At 46.4% G+C, this 16,067-nt stretch overlaps 1 protein-coding gene across 4 annotated transcripts in view; it reads right to left on the reverse strand.

The window, feature by feature from the left end:
• flna (filamin A, alpha (actin binding protein 280)) overlaps window positions 1–10,486 on the reverse strand; it is a 36,462-nt gene extending 25,976 nt beyond the window's left edge. For 3 of the 4 annotated variants that reach the window (XM_076166864.1, XM_076166862.1, XM_076166861.1), the window contains exons 1-2: window positions 10,222–10,485; window positions 4,548–5,027 (exon numbers count right to left, since the gene is read on the reverse strand). In XM_076166864.1, coding sequence (XP_076022979.1) covers window positions 4,548–4,917 — 370 coding nt within the window. In that variant the 5' untranslated portion in view covers window positions 4,918–5,027; window positions 10,222–10,485. Of the gene's footprint in view, window positions 1–4,547; window positions 5,028–10,221 lie in introns of all 4 variants that reach the window. The other variant, XM_076166863.1, reaches the window with a different exon arrangement.
• Between the last annotated feature and the right edge of the window lie 5,581 nt (window positions 10,487–16,067).

A 16,067-nucleotide genomic window follows, 5' to 3' on the forward strand; every position in this document is an offset into this window, starting at 1 on the left:
ATCCAAATTTAAGCCCTTCTCAAAACCACGCCCTTATTTTACATATCAAAATAAAACAAACAACATAATCAACTGAGCAAGTGGTTTTTACTCTTGGCTTTTTAAAATATCAGTTAATACACGGATCTTCAACGTTTCAGTCAATAGTACTAAAAGTAATTAAATCACCGTCTTCTTCATCTTTTGAGCTTTAATTTGATTATACTTGTGCTCCATTTCTAACCCTGTGCTGTGACGCAATAGTCGGAATACAACTGCACCGAGCTGAATGCTCACGCTGGTATCCATTTGACCTGTGCATACAGGAAGTTATGCTAATGATAATGAGCTGGCAGGAAGTGATCCATTTTAACCTAACCTCTCCGCTATCGCTCTCTTTTGGCCGACATTCCTCTCCGGCCCACGACACTCCGCACACGCTCTGGCTTTCATCTTCTTGCTTCTGAAAATGTACGATTACGTTTGATGCAGCGTGACGTCCCAGATACAGACTGTAAACACACTATATCAAATAGATATTCTATATCTTCTTATCCGAGGTCTTTGTCAGTAAAGCACAGCTCAGGTCGCTCAGCTGCACCGCAGAACACAGACATGCACACTTTCTATACACGCTTCTATTGTAAAGCTGATAGTGTCCAGCGTTTGTTGACATTGAGAGAGGTGTTGATTCATCTCCATGGCAACTGTCACGGCCATAGGTAGTGGCACAGTTACATAACACTGTATACTACTGGGAGGGGATTCAATCTCCCTCATTGTGTTTGGGTTGGACAAAATATTAGAAACACCTTGAAATACAATTCAGTCTGGTGTAAACAGACAAACTGAAGATCATCAACTTCACTAAGGTACTGCAGGATCATGTAGAGTAGAGAACGTGATGCCATTTTGTCTCGTTTCATTCATTGGGCCGAGCAGCTGCGGTAACACCCACTCACTGATGTCAGGGGAGGAATGTTTGACTTTGACTCGTAATGCAAAGCACATAGTGATGTCAGAGTGAGTTTTTTGCCGGTGCGTCACAGGGATGAGTGCGATGTGATAGTGTGTCTGATTCTTGGGCAGAAAAGGGCAAATAAATGAAGCTTATGATACAAATAAAAATGTAATAAATCCTGTCAGAAGTCCCCTGCGACTCCATGAGCACAGCAGGTCAAAGTGAATGAACTCATGATGAATCAATGTCATCCCCACCCACACAGACAACCGGCCAACACCTTCCCCCACCGCACCCTCACACACACACACACACACACACACACAGTCTCATCTGCTATACGCCAACTAAGTATGCATGCATTACCACAATGGAAGCAGAGAGAAAACATCCAGGGAAACTTTCAATGCTCACATTAGTCACAGTTAAGCAGCCCCATTTTCCTTAATTGAAACATTTCTTGGGAAGAGTTGTGACTGAATACTGAGCGTATACATGTCTGAATGTAGCGTGTTAGTGCGACGTGGGCACCGGGTCACCTTCTCTTCTAGCCAGCTTCCTCTCCTTGTTTCGACTCTGTGCCACCGCCACTACACAACATGTTTCTCCCTTATGTAACAGGCGGAGACGGTCATGTGTCTCGACCTGCCTGCTCTGCTCGGAGGCACAGAGTAACACCACAGCTCTGTGTCTGCAAGGACGGGATCGACTGCCAGAGGTTTTGGCACCGCATACTTCCATCTTACCTGGCCAATACGTGGCACGCAGGCTCAGCCAAGTACAGATAACGTGAACGCTTCCCACCGGGCTGGGCTGCTGATGGTGTGAAGATGCTGCTGAGGCCGGGCTGACAGTCAATAAAACGGTCAGCAAGTCTTAATTTGCTTGGCGGCGTGTAAAAACTTAGCACGCATACACACACACACACCACATCAACAACGCTGAGGAGAACATGTACCGTGATGATGCCAAGTCAGAGGATGAGCTTGTTCAAACAAGGGCGTGACGACTCAGAGGAATCATCTGTACACATCAGCAGGAATGTCCTCAGAGAGGTTCATTCTCCACGGGAAAATGAGGACAAGAGAAGAACGGCAGCAGATAGAATGCGAGGGGAGATAGGAGTCGCACAAAGGGGGTCACAGTGTCTGCAGAGTCTTGATAGTAAAGAGGGTAAATTAAGAGCTTTGGTTTGTTTCACCTCAGCTGTGCCACTTTGAGCTCTCGAGCGGTGCCAGATCAGGGACAGGCTGGGGTTTGTGTCGAAGCCACACAGGCTCTACACCGCATGACCATGAGAGGGAGAGAGAGGCCAGCGAGTGCCTGTCGCTCTGGGACACTGGAGGGCAAAGTCGCATTAGTTAACAACTGAACTCCTCTCGCTCAAAACGATTTGTTTCGCCGCGCTTAAACGTTGCTGATTTAAAGTTTGCAGAGTCTGGTTTCAAGTCCGAGTCGTGTTTCAGTCTGTTGTGCCCGTTTGGCTTCTCATCCTGAGAATCTCCCCTTGGCTCTGCACACAGCCACATATCAATACGTGCCAATGCTTTTCTGTTCTATGTTGGAATAGAGAGCCTTTAATAAGCTCTACTCTACTGGACTGTGAAACAGACAGATGCTCGAAAGAACAGACGGAGCAAAAAGAAGAAATGAAAAAGGGTTAGGCATTAAAGTGCAAGTGCTCTTTTACATAATGACAAAAAACACAAAACACATCTGTTGTGTAAAAGATTAAGGAAAAGAATTGTTCCAGATATAAAGTTTAAGACTCAGCAGTGACTTGGACAGGGTCAAATTTAGAAAAATGGAGTGGGAAGTTCCTGCATCATGTTGAGCACCGATGGCAGTTTGGTAATTTGTGGTGTGGGTTGCTGGCTGGGTGTGTCCTCTCACTGCAATGAAAGAAGGAAGTAAGAGAGGAGAGTGGCCTCCCCTCTCATCTCCAGATTACATGACTCAAAGGATGAGGGTGAATCAGGCGGAGGGACACACACACACACGCACAAACACACACACACTAACACTCAGCATTTACAGGGACTGCGTCAGAAAACACGAATAGCTGACACAGACACACACATATGGATGTTCACTGCATCACAAAGTGGGAATGTGGACACACACACACACACGCGCATACAATATTCCAAAAACGTGCGTTACCACAGAAACGCCATGTGGCACTGAAGCTGGGCACAACCTTGATAAACATAATCTCCACTGATGCCATCTATCTGCTGCGTCACGCCTCTTCCTGTGTGTTCACTGGCACTTTTAGGGCATTGGGTGTGTGTGTGTGTGTGTGTGTGTGTGTGTGTGTGTGTGTGTGTGTGTGTGTGTGTGTGTGTGTGTGTGTGTGTGTGTGTGTGTGTCTCAATCCAATAAAAGCAGTTCACCTGTTTCTTCTCTACTGTGCATGTGGAAACAGTAATGAAGCAGGCGATGAGGCAGACGCTCCCTCAGGGGAAGATGGGGACTCATGTCTGATTCACAGCTCGCTCAGTCACCAAACTTCCTCCTTTGCTTCAGGCCAGACGGAGGTTAAGACTAATAGAACCGTATTGATGTCTGTCTTTACTCAATAAGGTGTGGGGAGTTGCGCAATACCACTTCAGACTAAGAGATTACAAGACAGATTGAGCAATGTAGTCCAGCCTAAAGGACCCTGGAGCATCTTTGGCCTTTGTTGCTACAATGACTTGATTCTCTGCTCGGTCTAATTAACACAATCAAGTGTTGTGTTGAGGAGCATCTGTGTGTAGGCTAAAGCTATTAACACCTACAAGCTCTCTGCCACAGACTGCAAGCCAACTACTGTCCAACTGTGGAGTCCCAGCCCACTGCACGGCATGAGCACAGACAATAGCCCTGTGTGTGTGTATGTGTGTCTGTGTGTGTGTGATCAGCTCTCCTTGCTTGCAGTAGGCCCTGGGTTGCGTCCCGGCTCACACAGTTTGACTTGGCCCGGCACAGTTCGGCTCGGGAAGGCAGGAGAGACACAAACCCCCCCACCCTCTCTCTCTCTCTCTCTCTCTCTCTCTCTCTCTCTCTCTCTCTCTCTCTCTCTCTCTCTGTGTACAGCGACCCCCCTAACGCCCCCCTTAACACCGGCCCCCCCGGCCCTGCCTCCCATAACAACCCGCCTCAATTCTTGCACAGCAGCGGGGACAAAAGCGCTGCGCCCCTGGACACCACAGCGCAGGAAAACACCCGAGGAAACTCAGTGAAAACACGCAAAACGGAACCGGGAGTTTGTCCGGGAAGCGGCTTCGCTGACGGACCAACATGGCGTCTTAGCGCGTTTAAATGCCCCCTATTATTACCGTCGCGTCAAGAGTTTTTAAAAACCTTTCCTACAACTTCATTCCTCTTCTGTCCGCTACAGCCACACATGTACGCGCACACACACACATAACGCTGCGTCACATTCCTATCCGGCCGCAAACACAAGAGAAAACACGCGTGCGCAAATATCAAGACATGAAGCCGGACCGTGAATGCAGCACCCACCTGTAGCAGTGACATTAGGGCGCACAGCCAGGCGCTCATTCATCCGGGCAGAACATGCAACTTATTGTAGCGTGCAGAAGCCAAGAACGTCACCCACCTATGGACACCAGCTTGATGTTCTCCTTGTCCAGGAACTCCAAAGCCACCGACACGTTCTCCAGCTGCATCTGGCGGAAGGTGGGCCTCTGGTTGTACTTTCTCAACATCTTCTTCTGGGACAGCACCTCCAGGAGCCCGATGAGCCGCAGCCCGTCGCCCAGGTCCGTCTGCAGGTTGCCGATGCGCTTGTTGACGCATTTCAGGTGCTCGTTACACCAACGGGTGAAGGTGTTCTGCTGGATCCTCTTCCACGGCGCGTCCTCGGCCAGGTCCTTCTCCGTGGAGGGCATTTCTGCGTCCTTGTCCTGGGAGAGAGTGTTTGGAGCGGGCGCGGCGCTCTGGTGGAGCCGGGGGTGGGAACCACTCATTTTTATGGGCTCGGCTGTCTCTCCGTTCGCTGGCTCAGTTTAGGGTGGAGTCTGCTCAACTTCGCAGGGCCGCTCCCTCTCTCTCTCTCTCTCACTCACTTTCTCCTTGCCTGTGTACAGGAGAAGAGAAGAAAGAAAGAAAGGAGTGAACATGAGAGAGTAACTTATAGCCTGGAGGTACAGATTTCGCAAAGATCCTTCAAACAAACATAGTTGACTTTTATTATGATATTTAAGTATAGCTACATTATAAGAAGAAATGCAGCAGTGAGGAAACCAGCACCCTTGTAGATTCTCTTTCATCCAGTGAGGAACATTAGACCGGCAAAGTCCTATTTTGCTTTCATGTACTTTAATATCCATTTGATTTGATCCATGTATCCACTCACTGGAGGTAGAGGTGTGTGACGTGGATGTTACTTGCCAGTGACCCTGAGTAAAGAGAGTTTGATCCTTTTTTCATGTTTGCTTACCAGATAACAAAGCTGCACAGTCTGGATAATGCAAACAAGGTCCAACAGCTAGAGAGTGAAATGATTTGCCCATCAGTTTTCACTTTTATTTATAACGTTTCTTCCTCCTATCTCACACACACACACACAAACACACACACACACACACACACACACACACACACACACACACACACACACACACACACACATACAGAGGTCAGCAATGGTCTCATCTTCATTCTCTTCTTTGCCTCCAGTGAACATTCCTACCATTCCCTTGTTTTTTCTCTCTGAATCCCCAAACAAACAAACACTAAAGGTTCAAACACAGTCCACAAATGTCGCTTTAGCAAAGGATGTGATTTCTATTGGTCAAACTTTGAAATTGATACTCAAATTATAATCTCTTTCATTCATTATATTCCCTCTCTGCTAAGCGATCCTGTGTTTACGGTGCTGGGCTGCATGTAGCTGTTGTTTCTGTTGTTTCATCCATGTTGTGTCCTTTGTGTAGTTGTTCATGCCGACGCACATGCGCAGTAGGCATCTCTGAATTTGTGTTTTGTTTGGAAGAATTCTCAGATTATATAACCTAATTTCTGTCTGACTGTGTGACATCGGGCCTTTGGAGGAAGTCTTATCTCCAAATACATCACAGTATTTCAGCCAGATGTGTGTGTGTGTGTCTAGACATCAGCCTTGCACTTTCCCGATGTATCGTCATAACTGTGCTGACCAAACACTCGGATAACATCATACACTAAGTATGCGCTGTATAACACACACCTGACAGACTGTGAGTGTTTTATGGCCCACAGAACGCCTGCAGGCACTCACATGTTTTTCCATCACAATCACTGCGTCTGTGTTTCATACTCTCTGTTGACAGACACCTCACGTTTATGTTCCCTCTTTGTTTTGTGGATGTGTTTCAATTATTTGATAGATTTTCCATTCATCATTTCATATGGCAAGCAGGGGATAGTGTAATTAAGATTATGATCCAACATCTCCCAACATGCCCCTTTGTATGTTCCTGCTGTCACTTAACAGAAAGCTCCAGGAAAATCTTGCACGATTATCTGATTAAATTTAATGTACAAATAAAACAAGTTCAGGATTGTAGAGGTTGAATTTTCTCTTTAAACAAGCAGAAGAGTAACGGCTGTGAAGACATGGAGTAACGGCTGTGAAGACATGGGGAGATGCTGGGCAGAACTTATTTTGACTAAATAAGGAACCCAGTGCCAGGAGCCACAGTGTAGCCGTCAGCCAACTAAGAATGTGTGTGTGGGTGTGTGTGTGTGTGTGTGTGTGTGTGTGCGTGTGTGTGTGTGTGTGTGTGTGTGTGTGTGTGTGTGTGTGTGTGTGTGGCTAAGGGAGAATCTAAGGAATGCCCCCTGCACCCATAACAACGCTGCAGTCTCCATCCCTAATAACCCCCTCAATAAATGAACCCATTAATGTAACACACACACACACACACCATCATGAACACACACAACCATATACACACTCGCTCTAGCAGCAGCATGCTCATGTATTCGCTGGACCATTTAAAAACAATGGAACAACAGACTTTTGGCAGGTTTGTAAGAATGCAGATCTGGTCCCTCAGAGCATAATCGGCTCGATTTCACAACTTTCATGACACACAAACTTCAACCTCAACACTCCAGGGCCACAATTACTTCAAATAACTGGGCAAGCATGGGCATTTAGTGGCAGAGGAGGCGAAACAAGGCACAAACTACAACACATTGAGGCACAAAATAAGGCATACTGTAACAAAATACATTTAATGTCAATTCATCCACCCATAGAACCAGTTACACACAGAATTTGAGTCCTGTTAAACTCCTACATGCCAGGGTTCAGAAAGCACTGCATGGAGGTGAAAAAAAGTCGAGAAAACATGTGAAAACCTCTCAGGTTCACTGCTCAGGCTCCATTGTCTCATTCCAATCTGACAAACAAACAGGAAACAACACACACAGGGCGGGGACGAGGAGCCGACCAAGACATAGAAAACGTCCCAGTAACAGAGGACTGGACTGATGGCTCTGTGTTGGTTTCTGGCTCCATCTAGTGATCATAGGCGGTACTGCACTTTCTCGGTTTATTCGTCTCTTTCCTTTTTTCTTTGCACTGCCACCTTTCACAGCCTCTCTTCACATTTGATCTCACGATATTACAATTTATTCAGTATTTTCACCATTTTCTGTGTGTGATCTCCACATGCCAGACAGAGGCTTTTCCCCCCTCTGCCGTCCTCAAACCATCACTGAGCTCCCCTGGCCCTTATCTTCATTATATGACTCCCAAAAATGCACAAGCCATGGTAATCAGGCAATTGGATAAGCCACAGCCAAGGCAACTCAGAGAGGAGGAAAAGCTGAAAGGTTTAACATAGAAGAAGAAAGAAAACATCTCGAGTTGCTCTGTCCTAAGCTGAATGATGAACAGAAGGATCTAAGTGAAGCTCTCTATCAGGCAGTGGATCCACCAAAAGAGGACAAAATCACGAGAATGTTCATCTGAGCTCTCTTTGGAGGCTACAGAAAGACCTTTACTTGGAAGGTAATGTCGAGTGTGCTGAAAGAACTATAAAGGACCTGATGGAGTCTAACCAAAGTTGTACTGCTTGGTGGAGAACCTAGGCAGACACTCCCAGCTGTTAAGAGAGCAGGCAAGACTCAAATAGTCGAGGCTTGCATTCAGACCTCGCCCCTGAAGCTGAAGGTGAACATGAAGATTGAGGTCAGGATTCCTTTAAATCACGCGATGAAGGATCTGAAGTCTCTGATTGCTGAGACCTTCCCTGACCTCCAGAATGGATGTAGTGACAATGAGAAACTTTTCAAAGGACTGAAGACACTCCTCTGAGACATCAACAACGTGTGCTCCGCTGTGTTTCCTGAAGAAGATAAAGTCTACTTTTTTTCGGCTGACTTTCGGCTCGGGACTGTCAGGCCGGCTTTCGCACTAACCATTAACAAAGGTCAGGGGTCAGGGGTCAGGACAATGAGCAAGTTGGCATCTACCTTCCTCAGCCTATGTGCGCTCATGGCCATGCAATGCCAATACTGATAAAGAGGTTTCAGACTTGGACTATGTTTGTGCATTACTTTCATTTCAGCTTTAGCCCACATGAGGCATTTGAGGTGATGGTGAAGTGTCCTTTGAAAATTTCTGTTCTGACAATAATGGTCTAATTTGTACGTTTAATACAAAGAGTGAACATTGTCCTCTTTCCTGTTTGTTACTAATATATACAGATTGTCACAAGCAGGATTAGAACATCTCTTACTGCCAGGAATGCTGAGAGTTTATGATGTAGCCATATTCATTTAAACACAATTTGATTTCATTAGACTTGTTGAAATAACAACTGGGTCATAAAAGAGTAAGCGGCTCTCCCCCCCTGCTGATATTAGTGTTATGTCAGTACCAGCCAGTGATGCAGATACACATAGTTTCTCATGAACACCCACCACACCCAATCAGGCACAAGCCGAGCAGAGCAGGACATAACAGAGGAAGTCAGAACAGCGCTGCAAACGAGGCCACAAACCACACACATGGGCATAAAGTGAAATACAGAGATTGCAGTAAGTGTGTGTCTGTAGTTGGCACTTGCTGTGTAGCGAAGGTAGGCCAAGTGTCAAATGAGGACACGGTAAGTGGAATGCCACATCTCAGTCTTGTCAGATCCTTTCTTATCTGCTCCCTTCACACACTTCATTACTTTCTTTGAGTCTTTAGTTTTGTGGGATGAGTGAGATCGGTGACGTTCCCTCAAACATATGACCTTACAGAGTGGCAAACATCAAAAGAATTTTTTTTGCAATTTGATGATGAAGGCTGTAATGGAATTTAATGACTTCATTATAAATTCACATAAAAGTTTAGAAAACAAGTAATCTTCTTCCAACTTGCAGTCACTTTGGAAACTAAATGTGACACTAAGACGCTCCTCCTTTACATGATGAATGAGCTGTATTCACAGGAACTTATTTCACCACATATCAGCAATCCAATTTCAGAATAAAAGAGTCTACAAGACCTCAAAACTTCATGTCCCTTACATCTGTTCTTAAATAAAAAGAGAATAACTCCACCAGAGAGGGACTGGGATGTATGTGCGCGCTCGGTGCGCGTGAGCCCTTTGCACGCCCCGCTGTAGGCGGAGGGGGGCGCCAGCGGTTAGAGTTAGACCCCCTGATAAAAAAGCTGGAACTGAATCAATCCCGCGTCCGTGTTTTACCATATTTGGTGCGGAGCCCCTAATTGTACGGGGAGATGCTTCACTGTGCTGCTGCTGCGCGTGTGTGAGTGAGTGTGTGTGCGTCAAAGAGCTCGTTCGTGGTTGATAACCCATAAACAAACGCAAAGTGTAGGAATGAAATGTGATGGATGGATCAGGTTCAGTGCAGCGCGTCCTGACCGCCGAGGGGTCACAGCAGCCACACACCGACCTGAACGACACCTAGGCTCAGCGTGGGCGTGAGGTGTGACGCACCGCACCGCAGCTCAGCAGCAGCAGCAGCCCACCCGCTGAGAGCCGAGGACCCTCCGGGGAGCCAGTGCGCACCAACGGCGGGGAGTCACACAGAGAGCCGCTATACGAGCTCCGACATGACGCCAAACTTTATAACGTCACACAAGCATCATCTCTGAGGCTGTGAGAGCCTGAACGCACCGGGGATCTTTCTGATCTAACCACCTGGATGTCAGTATTACGTTTCCCACTTGAACCCCTCACACACACACACACAGCTCAGTCACATCTCTCCTCTCGCTCAGCATCACTCCACACCAACAGAAAGCAGCAACAAGTCGCACTTACGTGAACACTCGTAGTTGCCTGTGAAGTCGCTGTGGTCACTGCGTCCGCTTGCCTCCTCGCTCCAGAACAGTCAGTGCGCACACAGCCAGCAGCTACTTTTGATCAGAGAGAGAGAAGAGAGAGAGTGTGTGTGTGCGCGCGTGTGTGGGTGTGAGTGTGCACCGTTGTCCCGGACCTCCCTCCCCATGCGCAGTCTCGGTGTGGGGAAAGGGTGTATTGGTTGTACTGAAAGCGTAAAGGAAGAAAGAGATAGTCCCTCCGCTCTGTGGAGTTTTTCTACCTCTCTCTCTCTCTCTCTCTCTCTCTCTCTCCCCCTCTCTCCCCCTCCCCTTTCTCTTTCTCTCTCTCTCCCTCTCTCTCTCGCTCCTCTGCCGTGAGAGCCTTAATTGGTAAAGGGGTAAAGCATCAGAAGAGAGGAGGTGGGGTGTTACTCTCCTTCGCTCTTCTCTGTACTTGTTTTTACACCGGTGACGTCATGACCGCGCCTTCGGGATTTTTAAAGGTATGATGTCAGCGGCCCATGGGTGCCGCTGATGTCATATTTTTTCTCTCCTTATCTCCCCCATCGCTTCCATTTTGTTTCATTTTGCCTCGTTGGTGTGTCAGTGGGCTACTCAACCCCTGTATCATACTCTCCGTGCAGCTGTGTGTGTGTGTGTGTGTGTGTGTGTAGTCCCCCACATCTTCCTGCACCCTTCCCGTTGCCTCCTCTTTTCCTGTTATCTGTTGTTTTTCAGACAGGTCATTGAACGCGGGAAGCAATTCTTATGTCAAACATGCTGTGACTCAACATCGGAGTCATTTGTAGGGCTTTATTTGTGTGTGGGTGTGTGTGTGTGTGTCTTTATGTGAGAGAGAGAGTGAGAGAGCGAGAGAGCGAGAGAGAGAGCACAGTTCGGCTGAGTATTGGCTCAGGAAACAAAAATGCTCGGCCTCTGCTGTGCCCTCGTCTCACAGTTCATCAGTCTGCTGGGAGTAGATAGGAAGAGGAGGGAGGAGAGGATGTGCAGGGGGTGCTGGAGGAGGAGGTGGAGGGGGTGGAGGGAAAAGGGAGAGTGGAAGAAGGAAGACAGAGACAAAATAGACAAATCCCTTTCAGTTCATTACGTTTAAGTGAGTTTGTGGCTCTCAATTTGATGTTTAAAATGTCTGATGTTGACCTTTTCACTAAAACATGGTGTATATTGTTGCCCAAGGGGCGCAGTGCAAAGAGAGACATCAAAGTGAGGAGGCAGCAGGATGACGATGAAGATGAGAGTGGGCTAAGCAAAAGGCAGAGGAGAGAAGAGGAGGAGAGAGAGGAGTTGGTATGTCTTTGTAAAAGCATTGTAAAAATCAACTCGTTCATCTCCTTCATCTCCATTTGATTTAGCAACAAAGAGGCGAGCAATAAAGATGTGTGTGTGTGTGTGTGTGTGTGTGTGTGTGTGTGTGTGTGTGTGTGTGTGTGTGTGTGTGTGTTCCCTTCCCTATTAATTAGAGCCAGCTGTTTGCTGCTCCGCTCGTGAGCCCGGCCAGTCAGTCAGTGACATCATGCATCTTCCTGCATTTCACATTAAATCTGATTTGTTGGGATATAAGCACAGAGGAACACAAGCACACACACGCACACAGAGACAAAGACTCACACGACTACGCCACTCATACAGAACCATTTAAAATTCATTAGATTACAGCCTAAGACAGGGAGCGAGACAGTTTAGCTGCTGGCATGTACATTCTGGGGAGATCCTGGTTTTGATTCTTTGGCATCTGAAGTCTTCCATCTTGGGACTCTGCTATTACTCATCAGATCCTGCCAACAATCACTATGTTTAATGTTTGACCTGTAGGCTTTGAATACATGCTTGTATTCCACAGGAGGAAACTGATCCCCGAATCCCACTGAACTGTCTCTATGTGCTTAGCAGTTGTTGTTCTATAGAAACGCTGGAGACGGTTAATATGTTGGAAAGACCTTGAACACGGTCTTGCACAGTGCTGACAGAACTCCAGGCCAGATCACACACCAGCAAATGAAACAGAAAAGCTTCATCTGAATCTAAATCAGCATCCAAACACACACACACACACACACAGTCAGTGGATACATGTGCCAGATGTTTTTCATTCAAGTAAGTGCAATAGTTCATAAGAAAATGTTCAAAAACCAAATGTTTCACAATGTTCCAAAATCCTTGCAGAATCCAGGGATCCACACCAAGAAATGAATCTCCTGTCAGATTTTTAACAAAGACACAAATAGGACAGCAGCATAATAAAGTAACTGTCTGAGGTTCCTCCCTGCAGTTTGCACAGTGCATGCTGGGAAAAGCTCCAGCTGATAATCCTGATACCAGATTCTGAAAATGGGTGGCTGATGGTTTTCAGATGACGATTTCCTGCAGACATTATCTCACATCTTTTAGATCAAAGATGGGGTGTTTGGTTTAAGGAAAGATGGCGCCTCCCACCAGCCATTAACGGAGCAGATGGTACAAACGTCTGCCTTTGTCTTCTCGCGTTGCAAGGTGTTCGATTTCCCATTCGTCTCCTCTGAACCGCAGCATGCCTCCCAAACAAATGAGGGACGAGGAGCCAAGATCACTTTGCCATTTAGTCACGATAGCTGAAAACTCTACTTGGAAGAGACCTACAGTGCACAAAGAATGAAAATAAAGGGACTTTTTATACAGAAAATCATAAATAAATGGATTTAAAGTGAAGGCACAAGGGTTCATACAGGTTAAAGTCACTGTATGCCATGTAGCTGGTATGTAACATGAAGATAATGACTCTCAGTTACAGGTAAACAGTGTGGTTGTCTGTCTGAGGTTCTCATAGCGACCATGTTCCCAGCTGTTGTCATGTAGATCCAGGATGTATCCACCCTGGGAAAGCTATGGGTGGAGGCCAGTGAAGATACGATGAAGAGAACCTCCTCCTCCCGCATCACATCTTCTTCTTCTCACACCTCCACTTTGTTTTCATAATGTGACAAGTGCACTGAGGACGATAACGTGATCTGATCCAATCCAGAATGAGCTGGAGGGCTAAAGGAGGCTGAACCAGTATCTGCTACTAATGATGATGAAGATGTGATGAAGACGTGATGAATGAGGCTGTACTGTCATGACAGAACGCAGCACTCAGGCAGGTTTTATTAGACCAAAGTGGGACGCAAAGGGTCAAAGAAAATGACAGAGAGAGTAACAGTTTCAGAGAAATCAGGGAGTCGGTGGAGTCGACTGCCTCATAACAAAGCTCGTCTCTGTTAGCCAGTTAAGGAGCTAAAGTGGTAAATTGTTTAAAAGGGTCTTCACGCACACTCGCTCTCCGAAACAAAGTGCCCGCACACATGATCTCACTGCACACACACACACAATGAACGGTTAGATAAAACAAGACGTAAACCACCTCTTGCAGGCAGTTAAACAAATATCCACATTCTTCCCTCTCTAATCCCCCATCTGACTCAAACTCTGCGACACTCGCGCTTATAAACGTGGCTCCCATGTTACAAAGTGGAGTAAAAACGGAGAACCGGTCCTCATTAAGTGGAATGGAGGCCATATTTAGACATGTGAAAATATGGAGTGTCTTTTATGACCAGCTGAAGCAGACAAACACAGAAAACAACCTTTAGAGAGGACGGAGGGTTTGAGGAATGCATGGGCACAAAGTACACGTGACCAAAACAAGAGTGAGCCAACACTGATGGCAGCAAAGGGGGAGTGGCTGATAAACATGCATTACTCATAGTATAGATACAGTATATAGTGTGAGTCTTAACTTGGTAAAAGAGCACAAATATCTGGGGAATTGTGGTTGAAAATAGCTGAAAAACAATCTAATCTGAAGGAATTCACTTAGAAAGGTTCAAATTTAGACTCAAAAACATTTTAACTCTGTCAGCGAGGACTGTAAACACCACAAACACCACCGGATGTGATTTGTCATTGGAATTGAAAGGCACAAAGCACAAAATGAACCACGACGATAGACAGCGATAGTGTTCAAAGCAGAGAGACAAAGTGAGCAGCAAACGCCTCATTGTTCAGCACACACAGCCAGACTGCAGAGGAACAAGAACCCATTGTCATTTCTGCCCCCGAACCACCACTTAAATAAGACAGCACCTGCACACACACACATTCTTTCAGCGCACTTAATATGTGGTATCAGCACTTACCACAAGTACGGTAAACTATACTGTAAGGATTTGGACTTATAAAAGGCAGCCAGGGCCGAGCCGACTAATCACACTGAGTCACTGTGCAGCAGGCTCTGATGTCTGCGGGCGGCCGGTGACTCACACACTCAAGACGTCAGGAAGACTCCAGGAAATCATCAGATGTTTGCAAGTGTGTTGTGTGTGTAGGTAGGTGGGTGTGCATATGTGTACAAGTGTGGGTTGGTGTTCTGCATATTGTTTGTGTGTAGCTGTATGTCACCAGAAATTGTGTTACATCTGTTGCAATGTTTTGCATCTGGAAAAGGCCTGTGTGTGTGTGTGTGTGTGTGTGTGTGTGTGTGTGTGTGTGTGCTGTTTGTGTGTGTGTGCTGTTTGTGTGTGTGTGTGTGTGTGTGTGCTGTTTGAGATGTAATCATACATTGTGTGATAGTGTGTCCCTTTAACAGCCTGAAGGTGAAATCTGTGAATTAAAGGTACGTCTGTGTGTGCATGTGTGTGTCAGCTGTAGCAACATGGACAGGTCAAAGCCACATGGCCCACAGGCACACAAGGTGTCTTAACAGAAACCAGCTACATGACCTCACCTGGTCTAAACTACACACACACACACACACACACACAAGCACACAGAATTAAAATCATCATCTGGTCTCCCTTTCCTCCGTCTGTCCACTCAAACAAAAGTCTATTTTGCAATGACAGAAAACAAAAGAATTAAGTGATTTAAGTTTTTTCTCTCCATAGGTTCTACGCTCAAACAGGACACAGGTGTGTTTCCATGTAGAACTCAAGTGCAAGTTGCTGCCTTTGCTCCAAACTTTCAGCTCTCGCCCTCTTTTTTCTTCACTCCCTCTCTGACCATATTAAGAAAATCACATAGATTGGAGGAGAGCAGGAATGACAAATAGAGAGAGAGAGAGAGAGAGAGAGAGAGACAGAGAGAGAGAGAGAGAGAGAGAGAGATTTGGACATGTTCCCGGGCCTTCAGTTGCTGTTGAGTAATGAGCACTCAGTGTTGAGGCAGGATGAGCGCACAGGAGTGTGTTCCCGAGCATGTGAACGTCGCACATGTGCTCCTTTGAAAGTTATAAAATGATGTTCCTGAGGGTCTAGACTGGATCCGTGCCAGTGTGTATATATGTGTGTATACAGTATACCGTATCTGTGCTTGTGTGTGTGTTTATGTAGAGTCCATGCGTGTGTGCATGCATTCCAAATGGATATTGAAATGAGACGGTGGGGGTGTTTAACATTGAGACAACACACTCACAGGCTTTAAAAGGAGACCTGGCTACACTGAATGAATCAGACTACAGGAATCTGACACGAGTAGCTACCGGCTCCTCTGGCACACGCAGAGACATCCATCTGCATCTACACATGTTGGACATCCACATCCATGTCCAAACACACTTGTAATTGTCTCTAAATGCAGTACCATGAACGCAAATGAATGCATCTCAGGTTTTGTCTGTATCCTGTTCTAAAATGCTTACATCCCCTGATGCTTTCATCTACGTTGGGGACATTTAAGAACCTGGGAAAAGACACGCAAGTATATTTAAACACTTTGAGCGCCCTTCTCCATCCACAAACACAGCCTTTTAAGGCAAGCTCTCCCTTCCCCTCTGTCTCTCATAGTGTCTATCCCCCCTCTCTCTCTCTCTCTCTC

This window comes from Genypterus blacodes, unplaced genomic scaffold, assembly GCF_046128005.1.
Source record: "Genypterus blacodes isolate CSIRO-AG114 ecotype Tasmania unplaced genomic scaffold, CSIRO-AGI_Gbla_v1 ptg000156l_1, whole genome shotgun sequence".
Taxonomy (NCBI): domain Eukaryota; kingdom Metazoa; phylum Chordata; class Actinopteri; order Ophidiiformes; family Ophidiidae; genus Genypterus; species Genypterus blacodes.